General features: G+C 58.6%; 2 protein-coding genes across 10 annotated transcripts in view; one reads left to right on the top strand and one right to left on the bottom strand.

The window, feature by feature from the left end:
• Nucleotides 1-16,248, top strand: part of ENDOV (endonuclease V) — a 100,100-nt gene that overhangs the window by 51,619 nt on the left and 32,233 nt on the right. Inside the window, exon 10 of one of the 8 annotated variants that reach the window (XM_073798127.1) lies at nt 12,374-12,549. The exons of the other annotated variants lie outside the window; for them this stretch is intronic. Coding sequence (XP_073654228.1) covers nt 12,374-12,534 — 161 coding nt within the window. The 3' untranslated portion in view covers nt 12,535-12,549. Of the gene's footprint in view, nt 1-12,373; nt 12,550-16,248 lie in introns of those variants that run through there. 8 annotated transcript variants of the gene reach the window in all.
• On the bottom strand, nt 800-10,751 carry NPTX1 (neuronal pentraxin 1). Of its 2 annotated transcripts, none has more exons than XM_073798119.1 (5): nt 10,224-10,751; nt 9,703-9,934; nt 7,348-7,568; nt 5,960-6,139; nt 800-5,173 (listed from the first exon to the last, which is right to left on the bottom strand). In XM_073798119.1, exons 1-5 carry the CDS (start codon nt 10,665-10,667, stop codon nt 4,952-4,954), a joined length of 1,299 nt encoding a protein of 432 aa, XP_073654220.1. In that variant the 5' UTR covers nt 10,668-10,751; the 3' UTR covers nt 800-4,951. The 2 variants fall into 2 exon arrangements, with proteins under 2 accessions (XP_073654220.1, XP_033704242.1); XM_033848351.2 differs by having other exon boundaries at nt 7,348-7,592; nt 9,727-9,934.

Genomic DNA, 16,248 nt, shown 5'->3' with positions numbered 1-16,248 from the left:
GGTCCAGGGTCTTCAACCTGGCAGGGGCTTCTCTCTCCCAACTGGGGCTCCTCCTGCAGGGGCAATAGGGCGAGTGGCCACCTGCTCTGAGGCCAAATCCCCTCCCTCTGTACCACCCCAGGCAATGGACGGCTCAGTTACACCCCACCAAACCCCAGGTCCTGAGTCCTGGCCAAGTCCCCTCTGCTAACCCAGTGTGCATGTGGGCATGTGTGTTGGGGCATGGGGGAGACCCACCAACCAGGCAGGCTACTTTGGCCCCTGGTCATTAATTTTGTCCCCTGGGAGGGAACAGTTCCAAAGCTCTTTGTGCATCCAGAGTCTAGCTTGGTCCACCAGGGGCCAGGGAAGTAAGTTCTTCTCAGTGCCCAGGGCTCCCGCGTCACCCATCTTTTTGTTATGTGAATCTAGAGATGCTGTCTTGCTTGAGAGCAGGAAAGCAGCCTGGGAACCCCAAAAGAGGAGAGGTAACCAGGTGTTGGCCAAGGATGGGTCAGCAGGGATGTGGCAAAGGAGAGCAGAGCAGGGCTGTTTGGGAAGGACAAGCCCAGGCCACCTGGGACCTGTGCCCAGGTGTGCTGTGGGCAGTGCATTCACTCAGTAGGGAGCAGGGCTGCAGGCGAGGTGAGGAACGGGCAGTTACTCTGCACCCCAAGCCCCAGTGTGGCCTCCACACTTTGGGAAATCACTTCACCTCTCTCTGCCTTGGTACTCTGCCTTGGTATTGGCTATTGGGCAGGCCCCCTCCCCAGCTCTGATGTCCAGTGTCACCAGATGACTGCGGGATTTTCAAGGGGCACAGGGCAATAGGCAGGCATGCATCCCCTGGGAGGACCCCTGAGGTCATCCAGCAGGTTGAGGTGACATTTGCAAGCTTGAGAAAAGAAGAGATATTCCAAGGAGACCACAGTCTTTCTTCACTCTTTACTGTGTAAAAATAAACTCAACAATTCATGTCATTTCAGCAAGAAAATGAAGAAAAAGAAAAAAGCAAGAATACCAGTAGAAATAGTGCATTTCCAGAACTGCTTATGGGAGGTGGCAGGTCCCATGGTTTTGACCCATTAGATACCCAAAAGGCTGCGGATCATATGAAAAATGTACAGCTTTGGTTAGCAAATAATGAAAAAGTAAGATACATCAATTCTGTTTCCTATTATACAGTATATACAATATAACAATATCAACCATAGGGGGTTTGCTTTGTTGTCGTTGATTTTTTTGTTTTTTTTTTTTTGGCAAATAAGACAAAATTGGGACTTTAAGTATTTGGGCTTTTTTTCTCCTCATTGACTTGTTCCCCTTCAACAAATGGCACTTAAGTCCACTGTGCATGGAAGTGATACATTTCCCGTCATTAGCTGAATAAATGTACACACTGTGTTTTAAGAGATGAAACCATGACTGCTTTAAGCCACATTTTGGTTGCCATAAGGTTACAAAGGATACTATCCTCTTAATGTTTACAATTCGGAACCCTAGTTTCTTCTATCAGGGTTGGAACTGACCATCAAGTCCTCAACTCATTCCACTTAACAAGTCAGCTCGAGACAGAGGGGCCACCATAAATGGCCAGTGTGCATCCCATCCCCGACACATCTTTGAGAACAGGTGGCCCCTCTTTGGAGCACATTGGAATGACTGTGACCTTCATGCCAGCCTCTTCCCTCCCCTTCACTCCCCACAAGACACCCCCTTGGTCTCAGGTCCCAGGGCTGGTGACAAAGTGATCTTTGCAGTCTTAGAAAATAAAACTGTGAATCTACAAAAGGAACAGAAAGCATACAAAATGTATCTCTTTCTTCCAAAATAACATGCTTTCAGTTCTACGTTTTTGGCGGAGCCTGAAAGTATTTTCAAGGGAAATATAGGTTGAGTTAATTTATAGGTTTGTCCTTTTCTTTCATAAAAATACTCTTGTTTGGTAATAAACTTTTTCGTCTAGAGTAAGAGAAATAATACTGTTATCAAAAGCAAGAAAGGCTTACGATTCAAGTGGGCTCTAATCCCCCGAGGGCCCGGAGAGCCTCTGTCAGCAGCTCTCCCACCTCGGACACCCAGGGAGCTGTGGGACACCAGCTCGGTGAAAGCAAACACTGTCTCGACAGTGCTTTTTTATCTTCTTCTTTTATAAAATGGCTTACCTGAGATAGGCATGTATTATTTCAGTGCAAGAGGGAACATCAGTCAGATTAAGGGGTAGATGGAAACTATGTGGATTAGATCTGTGGCTGTGTAATCGGCCTTCCTCCGGGCTGGCAAAGTGCCAAGTGTTACCACAGTAAGGGAGTCCGGGGCTTGGCACAGGCTCCAGCTGGGGAGGGCGGAGGGAGTTAAACATCAGCTTCCATCCCTGGCACCGCAGGTGCGTCAGGGGAGGGGCGAGGAGGGTGAACAGGTCGGGAGGCTGAAGGGACACAGGCGTAAGCATCTGGGGTGTGCTCTGCCCCTCTCTACTTAGGGCAGAGGATGGCTTGTGGTCCTGAAAGGACAGCTCCCACTGCGCCCACTGGGACAGGAGGTGGTCCGGGGTCTGGTAGATCCATAGATCAGCAGGGGCTGGTGGGAGGTGCTGATGGGAGAGCACCTGGCACACTCTGGGCCTTGCCAACAGCTCTGAGATGGCTGAAGTGAGGGGTGGGGCCGATCTGGTCTAGAGGGGGATACTAAGCTCTCACTCTTTCCCAACCACAAGCATTGTTAGGCTTGTTCTCAACCTACATGTTAAAAATACTTCTTGGTGTGTTTGGGGAGTGGGGAGGGGGAGAGGGAATCGATCTCTCCCTTGACCTCCTCCGACACCCTTGGCTTGCTTACCCAGCCATTTTTAGTAGCTACATGGATGGTCACAGAACAATGGGTGGCACTGGGCACACAACACAGAACCAGAGAAGTTCATGCAGGCAGGGGAACACACACCAGACTGAGGAAGCAAGGGACATGCCACCCCAAGGAACATGCAAACAGAGAAGATCCCTTCAGATCCACAGATGCCACAGCCCGATGGGCTCTGACAAAGCACAGCGGTCTCAGAAGAAGCCACCGTTGAACCACAACACGTAGCCTGGCGCCTGGACCTCACCCTCGGCACTAGAGTGATGCATTGCAGAATGGCGACTGGGTACCGTGCAGACACCTACGTGGACACCAACACAGAGACACCAACACAGACACACACAGATGCACTAGGTTTCCGACACAACACGGACCTGCGTTTAAGGAGACAGGTGCCCTGGAAGGAACAGAAGACAGAAACACCTGCTCCTCCTGAAGAAATGTCTGCAGCTGTGGATGAGCCAGGCAGTGCAGTAAAATTTCTAGAAAGACTTGCCAGCCTTTTGCTAATTAGACTCCTGGTGACAGAGTCCAGGTTGCCCTCAGGGTGTGCGACCCCCAGATGGTGCAACAAAGCAGGGAGCTCACCCTCCCCTGGGTGTGATCCGTCTGAGTGCTATTCTGCTCGCTCTCATTCAACACACACACACACACACACACACACACACACACACACACACACACGCACTTTTCTCCCCGCCTTGGAAGGACTAGAAGGAGGCGCACATGTTAGTTTTTCATGGAGGGAAAGAAATGTCAAAGCTTCTGGACACTGGCTGGGTCTCAGTGTCACCAGCTGGTGACAGGTTGGGGGCTACATAGGATTTGCGCTCTGTAAGACGGGGGAGTGGATTTCAGGCCCCGGCCTAGCCATGCGTGGCTCCCCAGAAGAGGTCTCCGGAGGACCTGCCCCCTTGGAGGGCTCGCCTCGGCCCGGGTGAAGAATATGGCTGTCAGAGTTACCACGGACCTGGCCCGTCGACTGGCTGGGTTCAAGTTCCAGTGGCCCTGTGTGGCTGGGTCATAATCAGAGTGTGGGTTTCCTGGTCTAAAAGGTCTGCTCTCAAGCTGACCCACCGAAGCCTCTGGTCTCCCACTGCCAGAGGTCAAGGGGAGGAGACCAGGGGTCCTGGCTTCCTGGGCTGTGGATGGGATGTTCCTCTCTTGGGGGCGCTAGCTGGCAGCTGAAGGGGAGTCTGAGGACGTGGGAAGGCTGAGGGCCACAGACGGTATCCTGGGCCAGAGCTGGCCGAGCTGGGTATGCAGGCTGGCCTCCCAGGCCCAGGGCTGCCCTCAGATGCCAACAGCAGGATGCTGGCCAGGCACTGGGGGTTGGGGGAGGGACTGCCCGGATCCTGAGGCTGGTCCCTCCTCCTCTGCCCCTGCCCAGCATGTGGTGCCATTACAGGACACTGTCTGCCTTCAACCCTTCAGAGAGAATTCCTTCTATGACAAGATACAAATTCTCCATGGAGAGGCCCCCGGCCTTTAACAAACTGCTACAAGATATTTATTTTATCAATATAGAGATATGTCGCTCTGAAAAACGTTTACAAACAAAGACGAACGCATTGCAGAAGAAGATGCACCAGCCCCAAGGCACACGGGCGGACACCAAAGTTGGCAATGCAGATATTAGACCAGTCATGAGATTTCCCAAAGCCACAGAGAAAGAAGAAATGAAATACCTCATTTAAAAAGAGAAGGCCTCCCCAGAGAGACAGACCCTTGTAGACACACAAACACACACACACACACACACACACACACACACACACACATACACTCACACACAGGTCCTCTCACCTACGTGTGCATTTTTCAAAATGTTGCAGCTGCCGGCTTTACTGGTGAACAGGGCATGCCTGAGAAACAGTGCGGGCTCCTAGAGAGAAGTGGGGACACCTCGGGGACGGATGGGAGCCGGGCCTGCTTCACGTGCACGAGGACGAAACCAGGCTGTGTGCGTGTGCGCATGTACGAGGGCGATGGCCTTGAGTCATTCCTGGGGGAAAGGGAGAGGAGAAGAGACGACGGATCATCACCGCACAAGCAGGGGGGAAGCGGGAAGGGGCTGGGGACCTGGGGACCAGGAGGCTCAGCCCGGCCCTGGGCCTCAGTTGATCTGGCGACAGGCTTCGAACGTCCACTTGGTGGCTCCGCCGTAGATCTCGATGTGGGACTCAGACCAGGCAATGACATTGCCGGAAAGGGCCTTGGTGCTGCAGGTGGCCAGGTTGTACACCTCCCCCGGGGTCAGCTTGCGGTCCCAGATGTTGAAATGGGCCAGCTCGCCCACGAACGCTTGGGTGGCATCAAACCCGCCACCCAGAGTGTCCTTCAGAGAAAAGCAGAGGATGAGGGTGGAGGGGGTCATAGCAGTGTGGGCCTATCAGGAGGGCATCCCTAGGGGGAAAGGCTCTCACATCTACCTCTGGTCCATTTGTCTCCCTGCGTCTGGTCTTCAGCTATCCATCAGTCCCTCCCCTGTGGGAAGCTCAGGAAAAGGAGTGATGCTGGCCTCCTCAGCCCTGGATGCAGAGCTTCTCCTGGGGGCACCTGAGAGCTGCCCAGTGAGGGAGGGTGTCAGCCAGGTCCATGGACAACTGTGGGAGCAGTGCCTGGAGGGCCTCCCCTACACTCCCTGCCTCTAGTCAAGAAACTCAGATGTCGTTCTTTAACAGCAATAGCGGCCCAATGAGAATGGAAGCCCTGGGGCTCTCCTGCCTGCCTTTCCCTCCCGGGTGCCCGATGGGAGACAAACCACTTCCAGGAAATAAATTATGCATCACTAAATGCACATTTGGTCTTCCGGTGCCAAAGAGCATTGCTGCAGTTGTTGAGAAAGTTGTGGAGAGCCTTGAGACCAGAGCCCACTCCTGCTCGCCTTTCCTGAAAGTGCCCACTCAGAGCAGGGACTTTGCCCAAACTGCTGCATCACTTGCTTCCCTCAGCTGCTTCTAGCGGAAACCACTTGCGTCTCCAGCTCCCTCCCACTTTGCTCCCTGCTGCCTCTCTGCCCTCTCTCCCAACACCCTCATTCTCCTTTCTCCTGCCTAGTCTCTGGTTCTGGGGCTCCTCCCCCTGCAGCTGCCCCCCCTTTCCCTGCCCCCATGGCCTCTACCTGCTCCTGGCCCAGCACCAGCACGCCCTGTGGCTTGATAGGGTGATAGGGCGCCAAGTTCTCGCCGTTGCCTCCCTGGGTGCCATCCTGGTAGGCTTCCCAGACCCCGTCCCGGGTGGTCCAGGTGATGCAGATGTGGTGCCACTTGCCATCATTGATTACAAAGGGCAGCTTAGCCACCTGGGAAGGAGAACAACATACAGGACATTATGGGAACAGGGGTACAATCAGAATCAATTATCATCACTAGTTAGTAGTTCAACCGATATTCATAGGCATTTACAATAAATATCAAGAGCTGTTACTGAGTTCTTGCAGCACCTGCCCCTCTGGACTGTCAGGCCCATCCATTGATGGAGCACAAAATCACAAAGGAAATGGGAAGATTTGTCAAGGGGGCTCCTAAGATCGATCTGCATATGCATGCAATCTCCTCCCTCTTGGCTAGTCTATGAAACAGGCCCTCTGATGGAGGAGGGCCACCCCTGGGGGCTGAGTTCACTGCTGCTTTCTGAGCCTCTCCTCTCTTCCAACACTCCATCTCTAACTGCCAGATCTCTGGGTCTACAACCCGCCCAGCCTTTTTGCATAGACTCTGAAAGATGCCAGGGGAGATGGCTCCATGCCTTTTAATGCTCAGACCAGCCTCTCACCTGGAATTTCACTCACGCTCTTAACATTTCAGGCAGGGAGCCTGCCTCAGCCAATGAAAGAACCCTCACACCCTTTTAACTTGGGGGAAATGGGGCCCCAGAAAGGCACAGCCCTTTCTAGGCAAGGCATCAAGAGCAAGGGCTTGGAATCTAATTCCCAGCCTAGGTTTTAGACGTTCACTACCAAAGCTGCCATAGAGATGAGGGAGTTCGGGAGTTGGCCGCTATTCCCACAGCTAACAAGGGCCAAGATGGAGACGGGCTCCCTGGAGGGAAAGTTTGCCCTCTCCCAAGGACTCGCCCAGATCCGGCCTCCTCCCAGGGGTAGGGGGCTAAGCAGGATTGATTTGGACTCTCTAGGAGCATCTTTACCCCCCCCCAGCATCTATGGTCTCCCAAATATGGGGGAGCAAAGTCAGCTCCAAGGCCAGCTGGGGGAGGAGGAGTCTGTCAGATGGATTGTCCCCCGGGGTTATCCTCCTCCACCACCAGCCAGGAGGCCTCTGTCTGGGAGGCCTGTTCATGGAGCACGGCAAGGGCACCCCTGCCCACTTCTCCCAGGCCTCACCCTGCACCTCCCTCAGCCCTGCCTGGCAGGCTCTCCTCTTGGGGCCACAGTAGCATCTGAGGCTGTACATCTCATGCTACCGAGACCTGTCCCAGCAGCTGGCACAGACTGGGGCCCTGGGGGCCTCGCCCTGCTGCTCTGCAAGTCCAGAGGGGTGGGGACTCTACCTTGTCGTTGATGAGGATCTCCATGGGGTTGTTGCCCCACTCAATGAGGACCAGCTCATTGGCCTGGCCGGGCACAGCATAGGAGAAGGGCGTGCCCACCCCTGGCGCTGCGCTGGACTTGAGCCACATGCACACCGTGAAGGCGTACATCTCCGGCAGGCTCTTCTTCACCTTGGCATACATGTAGTTGGTCCGCAGGGGGAATGTGAGCTGGAACTTGTCTCCAGGGCGGTTGTCCTTCTGACCTGGGGAGGACGGGATACAGTCCAGATACCTGCACCTTGACGAAGCGCCTGTCCCTGACTAAAGCAGGCTTGCCAGTGCCCCTGCCCCCAACCAGGCTTGGTGATGCAGACAAAGCAGACTCCTCTCTGTTCTGTAGATGCTGAAAAGGAGGCTCGGAGAGGTCAAGTGCTTTGCCCCAGGGCACAGGGCCAGGACGCAAGAGCTGACCCAAGGTCTCTGCTCCCGGTCTGGCTCCCATAAGGTGGCTCCCATAAGGTGGCTCCCACACGGTGACCCCTGTGGAGAGGCTGGGATGGGGGTGTGGGGAGCCGCCCGCACACTCTGGGCTCTGAGCATCTGCACCTGGGCTGGGCAGTGGGCATGGGTAAGGAGTGGGTCAGTGTGCACCCTGTAAAGCAACGCTCGAAGGTGTCACCACAGAGCAAGGAGGTCTCCTCCCGGCCAGTAAAGAGGCTATTATCTCCCGTCAGAGCAGCCCCTCCAGGAGCCCAACCTGATTCCAGGATGCTGACTGCTGACGGTGCAGGCCCCCCAGTGCCCGTCACACTTCCCGTGAGGCCAGGACACACTGCAGCCCCTGGTCACTCATCTGACCCAGCCGATTTGCCCCGAGGACTCAGGCTGTTTCCAGAATCCCATCCATCCCACAGGAGGGAGAGTTGTACCCCTCGAGGCTCTTCTAGCAACTCTGTCTGGGCCCCTGCAGAGAGGGCAGGACAGCAGGGAGCCGGGAGGTGGCCCTAAAGCCAGGTTCCCCTAAGGTGACTTCTCTGAGGATGATGCCAGTCATTCTCAGGGCGAGCTTCCTGTGCGTTTCCTGAAAAATCAGGCTCCTGGTCCCATACCCTCCCTTTATACATGGCCACCAGCTCCCCGCCTGCTGGCAACGTCTCCAGGGAATGCTTTTCTGCCCTCTCACAACCTACACACACACTGTGGCTGTGGCCCTGGGCATGGTGTGACTGATTCCAGGCAAAACATTCCAATCCAGCAGTGGGCATGGGCACCAGGCCCAGAGCCAGGAACACACACCCACCAGCTCCAGGGTGTACGCTGGGTGCTGCCAGGGAGCCCAGCACTAAACCGGCCCTCCAGGCCAAGAATTATTTCTAGAAGGCATCCTGCTGGGCCAGCAACCCCACGCCCTTCCTCTAAGCCAGGTGTCAGGAAACAGAGCAGGGCTGGCCCTCAGTGTTCCCCTTCCATTTCAGGCTGGCAGCCCCCTGCCCTTGGAGCACATCTGGTCCCTGGTCTCTCCAGGGGGTGTTCTTCATTTCCCCAATCTCCCCTTTCTCCCCCCCCCCTTCCCGATCTGTTTTTCAGTTACATAACGTGCCTTAAGATGGCACTGTTTAAATCCATCCAGCACACTTTGCAGTCCGAGAAGGGTCACGTGGCCCTGCTTCGAGCCCCGAGTCTCACCCCCCCCACACTTTTACAACCTTGTTTGATTTCTGCGACTTCAAGGCTGAGCCTCCCGAGCTCATCCGTGGGCCTCGGGTGAGATTGGGGCTGGCTGGAGTTGGCGACTCGGGAACCGCGGGGCTGCATGCAAGATGCCTGGGCTTGGGTCACTCAGAAGAGAAAACCTTGGGGGTGTGCTCAGGGTGGAGGGGAGGACCCGGAAATCCCCAGAGGATGCCAGGGCACCAAGGAGCTGGGAGGAAACCTGCTCAGGGCCCAAATGTGCCATGGACCACGAGGGCCCAGCCCCAGCCCATGCCCTGCTCTCTGCTGTGGATGGGGACCGGCTAGAGCCAGGTTTTCCTAGCCAGGGAGGACTCGAGCCAGCCAAAGCTATAGTGCAAAGTTGCTGAAGATTAAACAAATCAGACTTGGAAAAATCCTGTGAGTGTGTGAGTGTGTGAGTGTGGCGGGGGAGGGGGGAGGGAACCCCAGGCAATCCCTTCCTCACTCTGCTTCCTGAGATGTCCCAAGCCCAGGGCACCCCAGTCCTGCCAGGAACACCAACTGGAGAACCTGGGGCAGGGATGGGGCTAGAGGGGTGGAGGAGCTGAGGGCTTCTACACTCCCAACCTGAGCTATGCAGGAAGCCAGGACCAGAGGCAGGGTCCCACTGGTCCAGGGAGCTGAGACAGGATGCATGACCCCCTAGCTCCCCATGACCATTACCTTTCTCGAGCTCGCTGATCCGCTGGTGCAGGGAAGTCAGGGCACTCTCGATCTTGACTCTTTCCTCGGTGTCATTTCTGGGGCCCCCCTTGCCCTCCTCCAGAGTGTTCACCCGAGACAGCACCTGCCTCTCCAGGTCATCGATCTTGCTCTGCAGCAGATCCTTGAGGCTGTTGGTCTGGCTGGAGGAATTGAGCCGGCTGTACTGCTGCGAGGGTGCAAGGGTGGGAGGGGGGGGAAACCATATCGTTACGCGTGGAGCAGGGGCCGTGCCGGGAGGCCGGTGGCGCGGTCCCCTCAGGGCGACTGCGGGGGCAGCCTGGCGGGGAGCTCAGGCGAGTGGCCGTCCGCGGGGCCCCGCACGCTTGGGGAGGGCCCAGCCAGGCATCGGCACCCGGCCAAGGCCTGGGTTGGGGATGTCGGGCCGGGTCGGGAATGGAGGTGGGGGAGGGCAGAGGGGCGCGCGAGCCAGAGGGGAAACAGCGGCGCGCGCGGACCTCGAGGTTCTCCAGGCGGGTTTTGAGCGACTGCAAAGTTTGCCCGAGTTGGCTGAGCGTCTCGGCGGCCGGCGTCCGAGACAGGTCGCCCATGGTGTTCTTGCCCGAGCCGGGCTGCTTGCGGCCGCCGCCCGTCCGCGCCTCGCCGGCGCTCGCGTCCAGCGTGCTCTGGCTCTCGCAGCGGCCCAGCTTGGTGGTCAGCTCGCGGATGGTCTCCTTCTGGCTCAGGATGGTCTCCTTCTGCTGCAGCACGGTCTCGCGGAGCTGCAGCACGTTGCTCCGGAGCTCCTCGGCGCCGCCGGCGGCCACGGACGCGGCGCACATGTCGGTGTCCACCGGCACCGAGGTGCAGATGAAGCGCGTTGGCCCAAAATCCTGGGCCCCGCTGCCCAGGAGGCAGAGGGCGAGCAGCGCACAGGTGCGCGCGGCGCGGCCGGCCAGCATGGCTGCGGGCGCTGGGACCCGGCGCTCCGGGCCGGGCTCGGCTCGGCTGGAGCTCCGCGGGCGGCCAGCGCTCTGGGCGCCGCGCTGCTCACTGTTCCGCCGCGCAGTCCGCACCGCCGCGCTGTCCGGCCCCCACTGCCGCCTGCGCTGCGGAGCCCGCGCCTTTTATGCCACCGCGGGAGGGGCCTCGCGCTGCCGACGTCAGCGGGGGAGGAATCCCGCTTTAATTGTCTGCGGCCCGGGCCCGCTGCTCGGCTGGGGTCGTAGGGGTGCGTAGTGGGGGAAACTTCCCCCAACCCCCGGCGCCGCCGCGGCCTTCGCACCACCCTCTACCGGCCCGTCCCTGATCCCAGCCGAGAACGGAAGGAGTGGGGTGGGGAGAGGAGGGTGGGCCGGGCCGCGGCCTCGGACTCCTGGATGGGCCACCTGCATGGTGTCCCCAAATATCCGACGGGGCTCGGGGCGTGTGGGAGGCCACGGAGGACCCGGGAGACAGAATTCGGCTCAACCCGCTCGGCTGCACTGAACACCCGCGGGGCCCGGACCCGGTCCCCAAGGACTCAAGTCGTCCACACCTGCGTGCCGGGTGGGGAGCGCCGGGAGCAGAGCCTCACTACGTCGCTAAGTCCCGAGAGGGGGTCGCGGGACCGCTCCAAGTTTCTTAGATGTCCGTATGGGGTTAAAAAGACGCTATACACCCCAGGTCTGGGGGCTTCCCACGCCCTCGTTCTTGGCTCTCCTGTGCCCTCCCCCACCCCCCAGCTCCGAGCTTTGGGGACTGGCAACGTCTCCTGGGATTGACAGCCCCCACCTCGTGCCGGCGGGGCAGGCGGGCACTTTCGGAGGCGTCCCTTGCGGATTAAGCCTTTCCTGCCAGCCGAGCGTGCCCGATTCCGGGCAGACGGCGCTGCCGGAGCTGGACGGTCCCTCCAGCCCCGGGGGAGGTGCCACGCTTCCGAGGGGGCCCTGCAGGCGGACCGTTTCGCGCTCTCCGAGCGCCTTCCCATCGCGGAGATGTGAGGGCACGTGTGTGTCCGTGTGCGAGTTGCGGTGCGTTCGTGTGTCCATGGCTGTGTGTGTTCGCGTGTGTGTTGGGCTTTCTGGACCCCATTCACCCCAGCTGTGCCCACTTCTCTGCCGCTGGGGAGGGGTCCGGGACTTTGGGAGGGGGGCGTCGCACCTGCGAAGCTCCAAACGATGGTAGGTTACTCATAGTCACCCCACTCACCCGCCCACACACTCGAGCCATTTTTCTGGGCAGCGGCGCCGCGGGGCTCGGCTCCCAGATTTCCGTCCAGTTTTCAGTGCCCGGTTCGGGGCTCCCGACTAGGGCCTGAGACCCTGGCCAGTCCCTGGCGGTCAGAGCCAAACGCGCTTCGGAAGCCGCCCCTCCCAGCTCCCACTGTACAGAGAAGGGCACTGAGGTACCAAGACTCCGGGGTCCGGCTCGATGCGACAGGTCGAGCCATAGCTACAGTCGCAGTCGGGGCCGCCCGGCGGACACCCCCGCCCCACGCCCCGAGCCCTTCATTCCGCTTCCTCTGGGCTCTGCGATGGCCCCGCCGTTGGCAAGTGCGCGGGTCCCTGCCCGGAGGGACCCACAGGCAGCTCCTGGGTGCGGAGCTGACTTCCGCCCCGCGGGTGGGAGATGAAGCCAGCTCTATTGAGACCTTTTTGATAAGCCACGATCTCCTCCCTCTCCGCAGCCTCCTCCCACCCGCTGCCCCCCGGGCTACTCGCGGCCAGAGTCTTTCAGCGGCGCCAGAGGGACCCCGCGACCCGCAAGCGGCTGTCCTGGGCTTGGCGCGCCTCGGTCCTGGGCTGTGCTGGGTTTCTGGCCCCAGCGGCAGCGCTCACCCACCACTGAGCCCTGAGACCTGCCGCAGCTCACCGCCCGGCCCCAGGCCGCGGGAGGGGGCTGGCCACGAGGGTCCCACGCGTGTCTGCGACCGGCCGCAGCGCCCCAGGTCAGCAAGCGACTCGGGAGGAATTACCCGCGCGAGGGGCATCACGGCTTCTGCCCCAACTCCCATCCTGAGACCGGATGGAGTCACACCCCCCCCACCCCGTCACCCCCGGGTCAGCGCCCCCACCCCCCCCCCCCGGCGGCGCGCTCCCCCGGGCCAGGGCTGTGTGTGGCCAGAGGCCGATTTCCGTGGGGCCCTGAGGGCACAGAGGGATGGCGCTCCGCAGAGATCGTGTGTGGGCGCGGGAGAGGAGCCCAGCTGGGCCGGGAGGAAGGTGTGGACAGAGCGGGAACCCTGGGCTGGGCCTTGCGTCCTGAGCCCCAGGAGCGGCAGGGGCTTGCCTGAGCAAGGCAGGGACCTGGGCTTTTACCTCCAGAGGAGATCTCAGCGGTTGGCACTCGGCACTTGGGCACTGAGGGCCAGACCCCGACCGCCCCCCGCCATCGCCACAGACCCCGACCGCCCCCCGCCATCGCCACACACACACACACACACACACACACACACACACACACACACACACACAGAAGATAGAGTAGACTGAGTCTGAAGGGGAGGAGGGACCCTGGGGCAATGTCCAGGGGCAGTGGGATCTCTGGCAGGGAAGTATGGAACCCTGAGGGGAGGACACTGCGGTCAAGGGCCCAGGACCCTTTGGTCCCAAGGGCAACCTCTGTGGAGCTCTCTGTCTGCCAGAAGGCAGTATGTGGGACACCTGCGCAGAAATGCTGGGCTGTGCTGAGGGGCTGGTAGGGGGCACACTATGGCAGCCCTCTGCCTTCTTTAAATCTTTTTAACTGTACCCAAGACCCTGGGCAGGAGAGATTCAATCTGGGTAGTGTTTGCAGCGTCCTCTCCCTCCCTAGAGTTCAGGAGGTATCTGGAAGTTGGGGACTAGAAATCAAGGACTGCCTTGCCCAAAACCCTCAGAGGAAGAACAAGTTGCCTAGCTACGTGGTCTGAAGGTCTCATATGTGTACACCTGTTCTCCCAACCTGAGCCCCGTATGTCAGAACTGCAGCAGGGATGGAGGTGGGGGTGGGGGGGAGGAAGTGCTGTATACACACTTGCAGTGGAGTTGGGAAAAGATGTGGCAGGATCACACAAGTGTATGGTTTTCCCACCTCATGGATGCAATAGATGCAAAGAACCTAAAAAGCATAGATAATAGTAAAATGTAGTAGAAAACATTAGAAAGTGATGAGTTCTATGTATTACCTTCGTTCTTAATATAATTTATATAATTGTAAGTTTGTATAATTTAAATTTTAATGATGGCTGTGTTTAACAATCAGCTTGCAAATTCCTGGAAATGTAGCAATCAGCTGGAGCCAGCCAGCTGGGCACATCACTGGTGGAAGAGGATGCAGAGGCCTTCAGAGGTTAAATTGGGGGGGGGGGGCAGGTACCTCGATGTAGGGAAAGCAAAGGGGACTGGTGGAGAAGTGTGGCCGGAGGCTCCCCAGCTGTGGCCAGCGTAGTAAAGGCAGGCAGGCATAGGAAGGCTAAACAGGTGGGTCGGGCACTATTCTGAGCACATCAGTGCTGTTGAGGGTCTTTACCCAGTGGATGGTGGAAGCCCACCCAGGGAGGGTGCCCAAGCCTGGTGCTGTGCCCAGGACCCTCACCCATACTGTGGTATCTCCTGGCCCTGTTCTCTTCAAGGGCCAAGGCCATGGGCCAGCCTAGGAAGGAAAGAGCTACCCTCATGGCAGGCAATAGGGGGGCGCTGGGTGGGTGCTGGGAGGGCACAAGGAGAACCTGGGAGGACCTGGGAGGGCACTGGGAAGAGCTGGGAGGACAATGGACCCAGGCCAGGGCCCACCCACCACTTGACTCTGAGCCCATCTAGCATGAGGGTCCACCCTGCCTTTTGAAATAGCTCTCCCTGCAGGGGGGAGGCTAGGGAGTGGAGGGGGAGGCTGAGGAGTGGAGGGGGAGGGCCAGGCAAGGCCCCGGGACCCCATCTGGGAAGAGAAGAAGGCAGGAGTCCTCACTGATCTGGCTCTGGACACGGGTGGGCTCCTCAGACAAGAGTCAGGCCCATGTCACTGCTGAGGACACGCCGTGGACCCTGCTGGGTGAGCTGGCGTCTAACCTGGGATGGGAGGGCGCTGCGGTAGTGTAAGGGGCTGCTGTTTTAAATGTGTGGGGACACGTCTGCCATGCTCCTGAGCTGATTTTTGCTTTTGTTTCTGTTTTTGGTTTGTTTCTGTTTGCAGCAGCCCCACAGTGCTGGTTACGATCTGTTTCTCAGTCTGGGTGCTGCTTTCGTAGGGGTGTTCACTTTGTGTCCAGGAGGATGACTTATGCGCCACTCTATGTGTGGTTATTTGGGGGGAGGCAGCACCCACAGGTTGTCCCTGGAGCAGAGGAGACAGGCTTCTGGCTGCTACCAGGTGAGAGTCAGTAGGTACCTCTGGCAGCCAAGCCCTCACGACAGAGCCAGGCCATGTGACTCCTATGTGAGAAGCTCCCGGGCCCAAGGGATTGGGGATGGGGCCACTCTGACAGCAGCAAGTCCCACGGGGCCTCTGACCCCTGGCCTGGAGTGGCATTCCTGACAGGCCCCATCCACCCACTCTGGTGTGACGGGGACACGTCCCTGCTGCCCAGCTCTGCTGGGGGAGGGACCACACCAGAACCGTCCCCTCTGCCCTCTCCTCAGACACCCCTGCGGTAATAGCCTTATCTTATAAACAAGGAATTGTCCTTTTCAAAGCCCTCTGTCCATGTTCATTCATTTGCCTCCCTAAGGCATGGCGGGGCTATTGTCCTGACTTGGCAGATAAGGAAACCAAGGGAAGTCCAGGGTCTCCCACACGTGCAGTGAAGGCAAAGCTGAGAGGCAAGCCCTGGCCTTCACACTCCCACCCAGCTTTCTCCCTGCCCACCCCGCTACTCCCCCCCTCAACCCCGAACCCACAAAGGAAAGAGCTCTCAGACTGGCAGGACTGAGTGGCAGAGAGGAGGCCCAAGAAGGGACAGTGGCCCATCCTGCCCACACCTGGTGGTGGAAGCAGATCAGGCCAGGTCCGCAGACCCCGGGCTGAGGAGCTGCTCACCTGCTACCCTTGGAGGAGAAGCCCCCTGCTCCACCACAGGGTGTTCAAGTTCATGCCCATTGTGTGAATACCAATATCCCTGCGGCAGCCACCTGGGGACTAACCAGTCGTGGGCCGTGGTCATTAGCGTTGGACAGTGGGGTCCCCCCACCCCGGGCCTCCAGACTCCCTGCACCCAGGGGCATTTCCCACCCTGAGGGCCCCCTTCCTCTGAGCCAGCCTGGGCAGCCGTCAGCCCAGTCTGGCTGGAACAGAACCCTGGGTGGCCTGCCCTCCTCTGGACCGAGCCCAATGCTGGGATCAGGTGGGGAACGGGTACTTTTGAACTTGATGACTTGCTTACTCCAGTAAACAGGAGTTTACAGGCATAAACTTACCATCCTGTCTTGGTGAAAACTCACTTTTCTCCAAGCAGGGGTTTCTGGCCCCAGGCAGAACCGTGGGCACTTAGTACAGTGTAAATATTCATCAAGTGTGCTCTCAGTTCAGCAAATATTTCCAGAGCATCTACTGAGGGGCAGACCCGGTGCCGGGGCCAGGGATGAACAC

The sequence above is a fragment of the Tursiops truncatus genome, chromosome 20 (genome assembly GCF_011762595.2).
Source record: "Tursiops truncatus isolate mTurTru1 chromosome 20, mTurTru1.mat.Y, whole genome shotgun sequence".
NCBI lineage: Eukaryota > Metazoa > Chordata > Mammalia > Artiodactyla > Delphinidae > Tursiops > Tursiops truncatus.
This window is presented reverse-complemented; position numbering and strand designations above follow the sequence as displayed.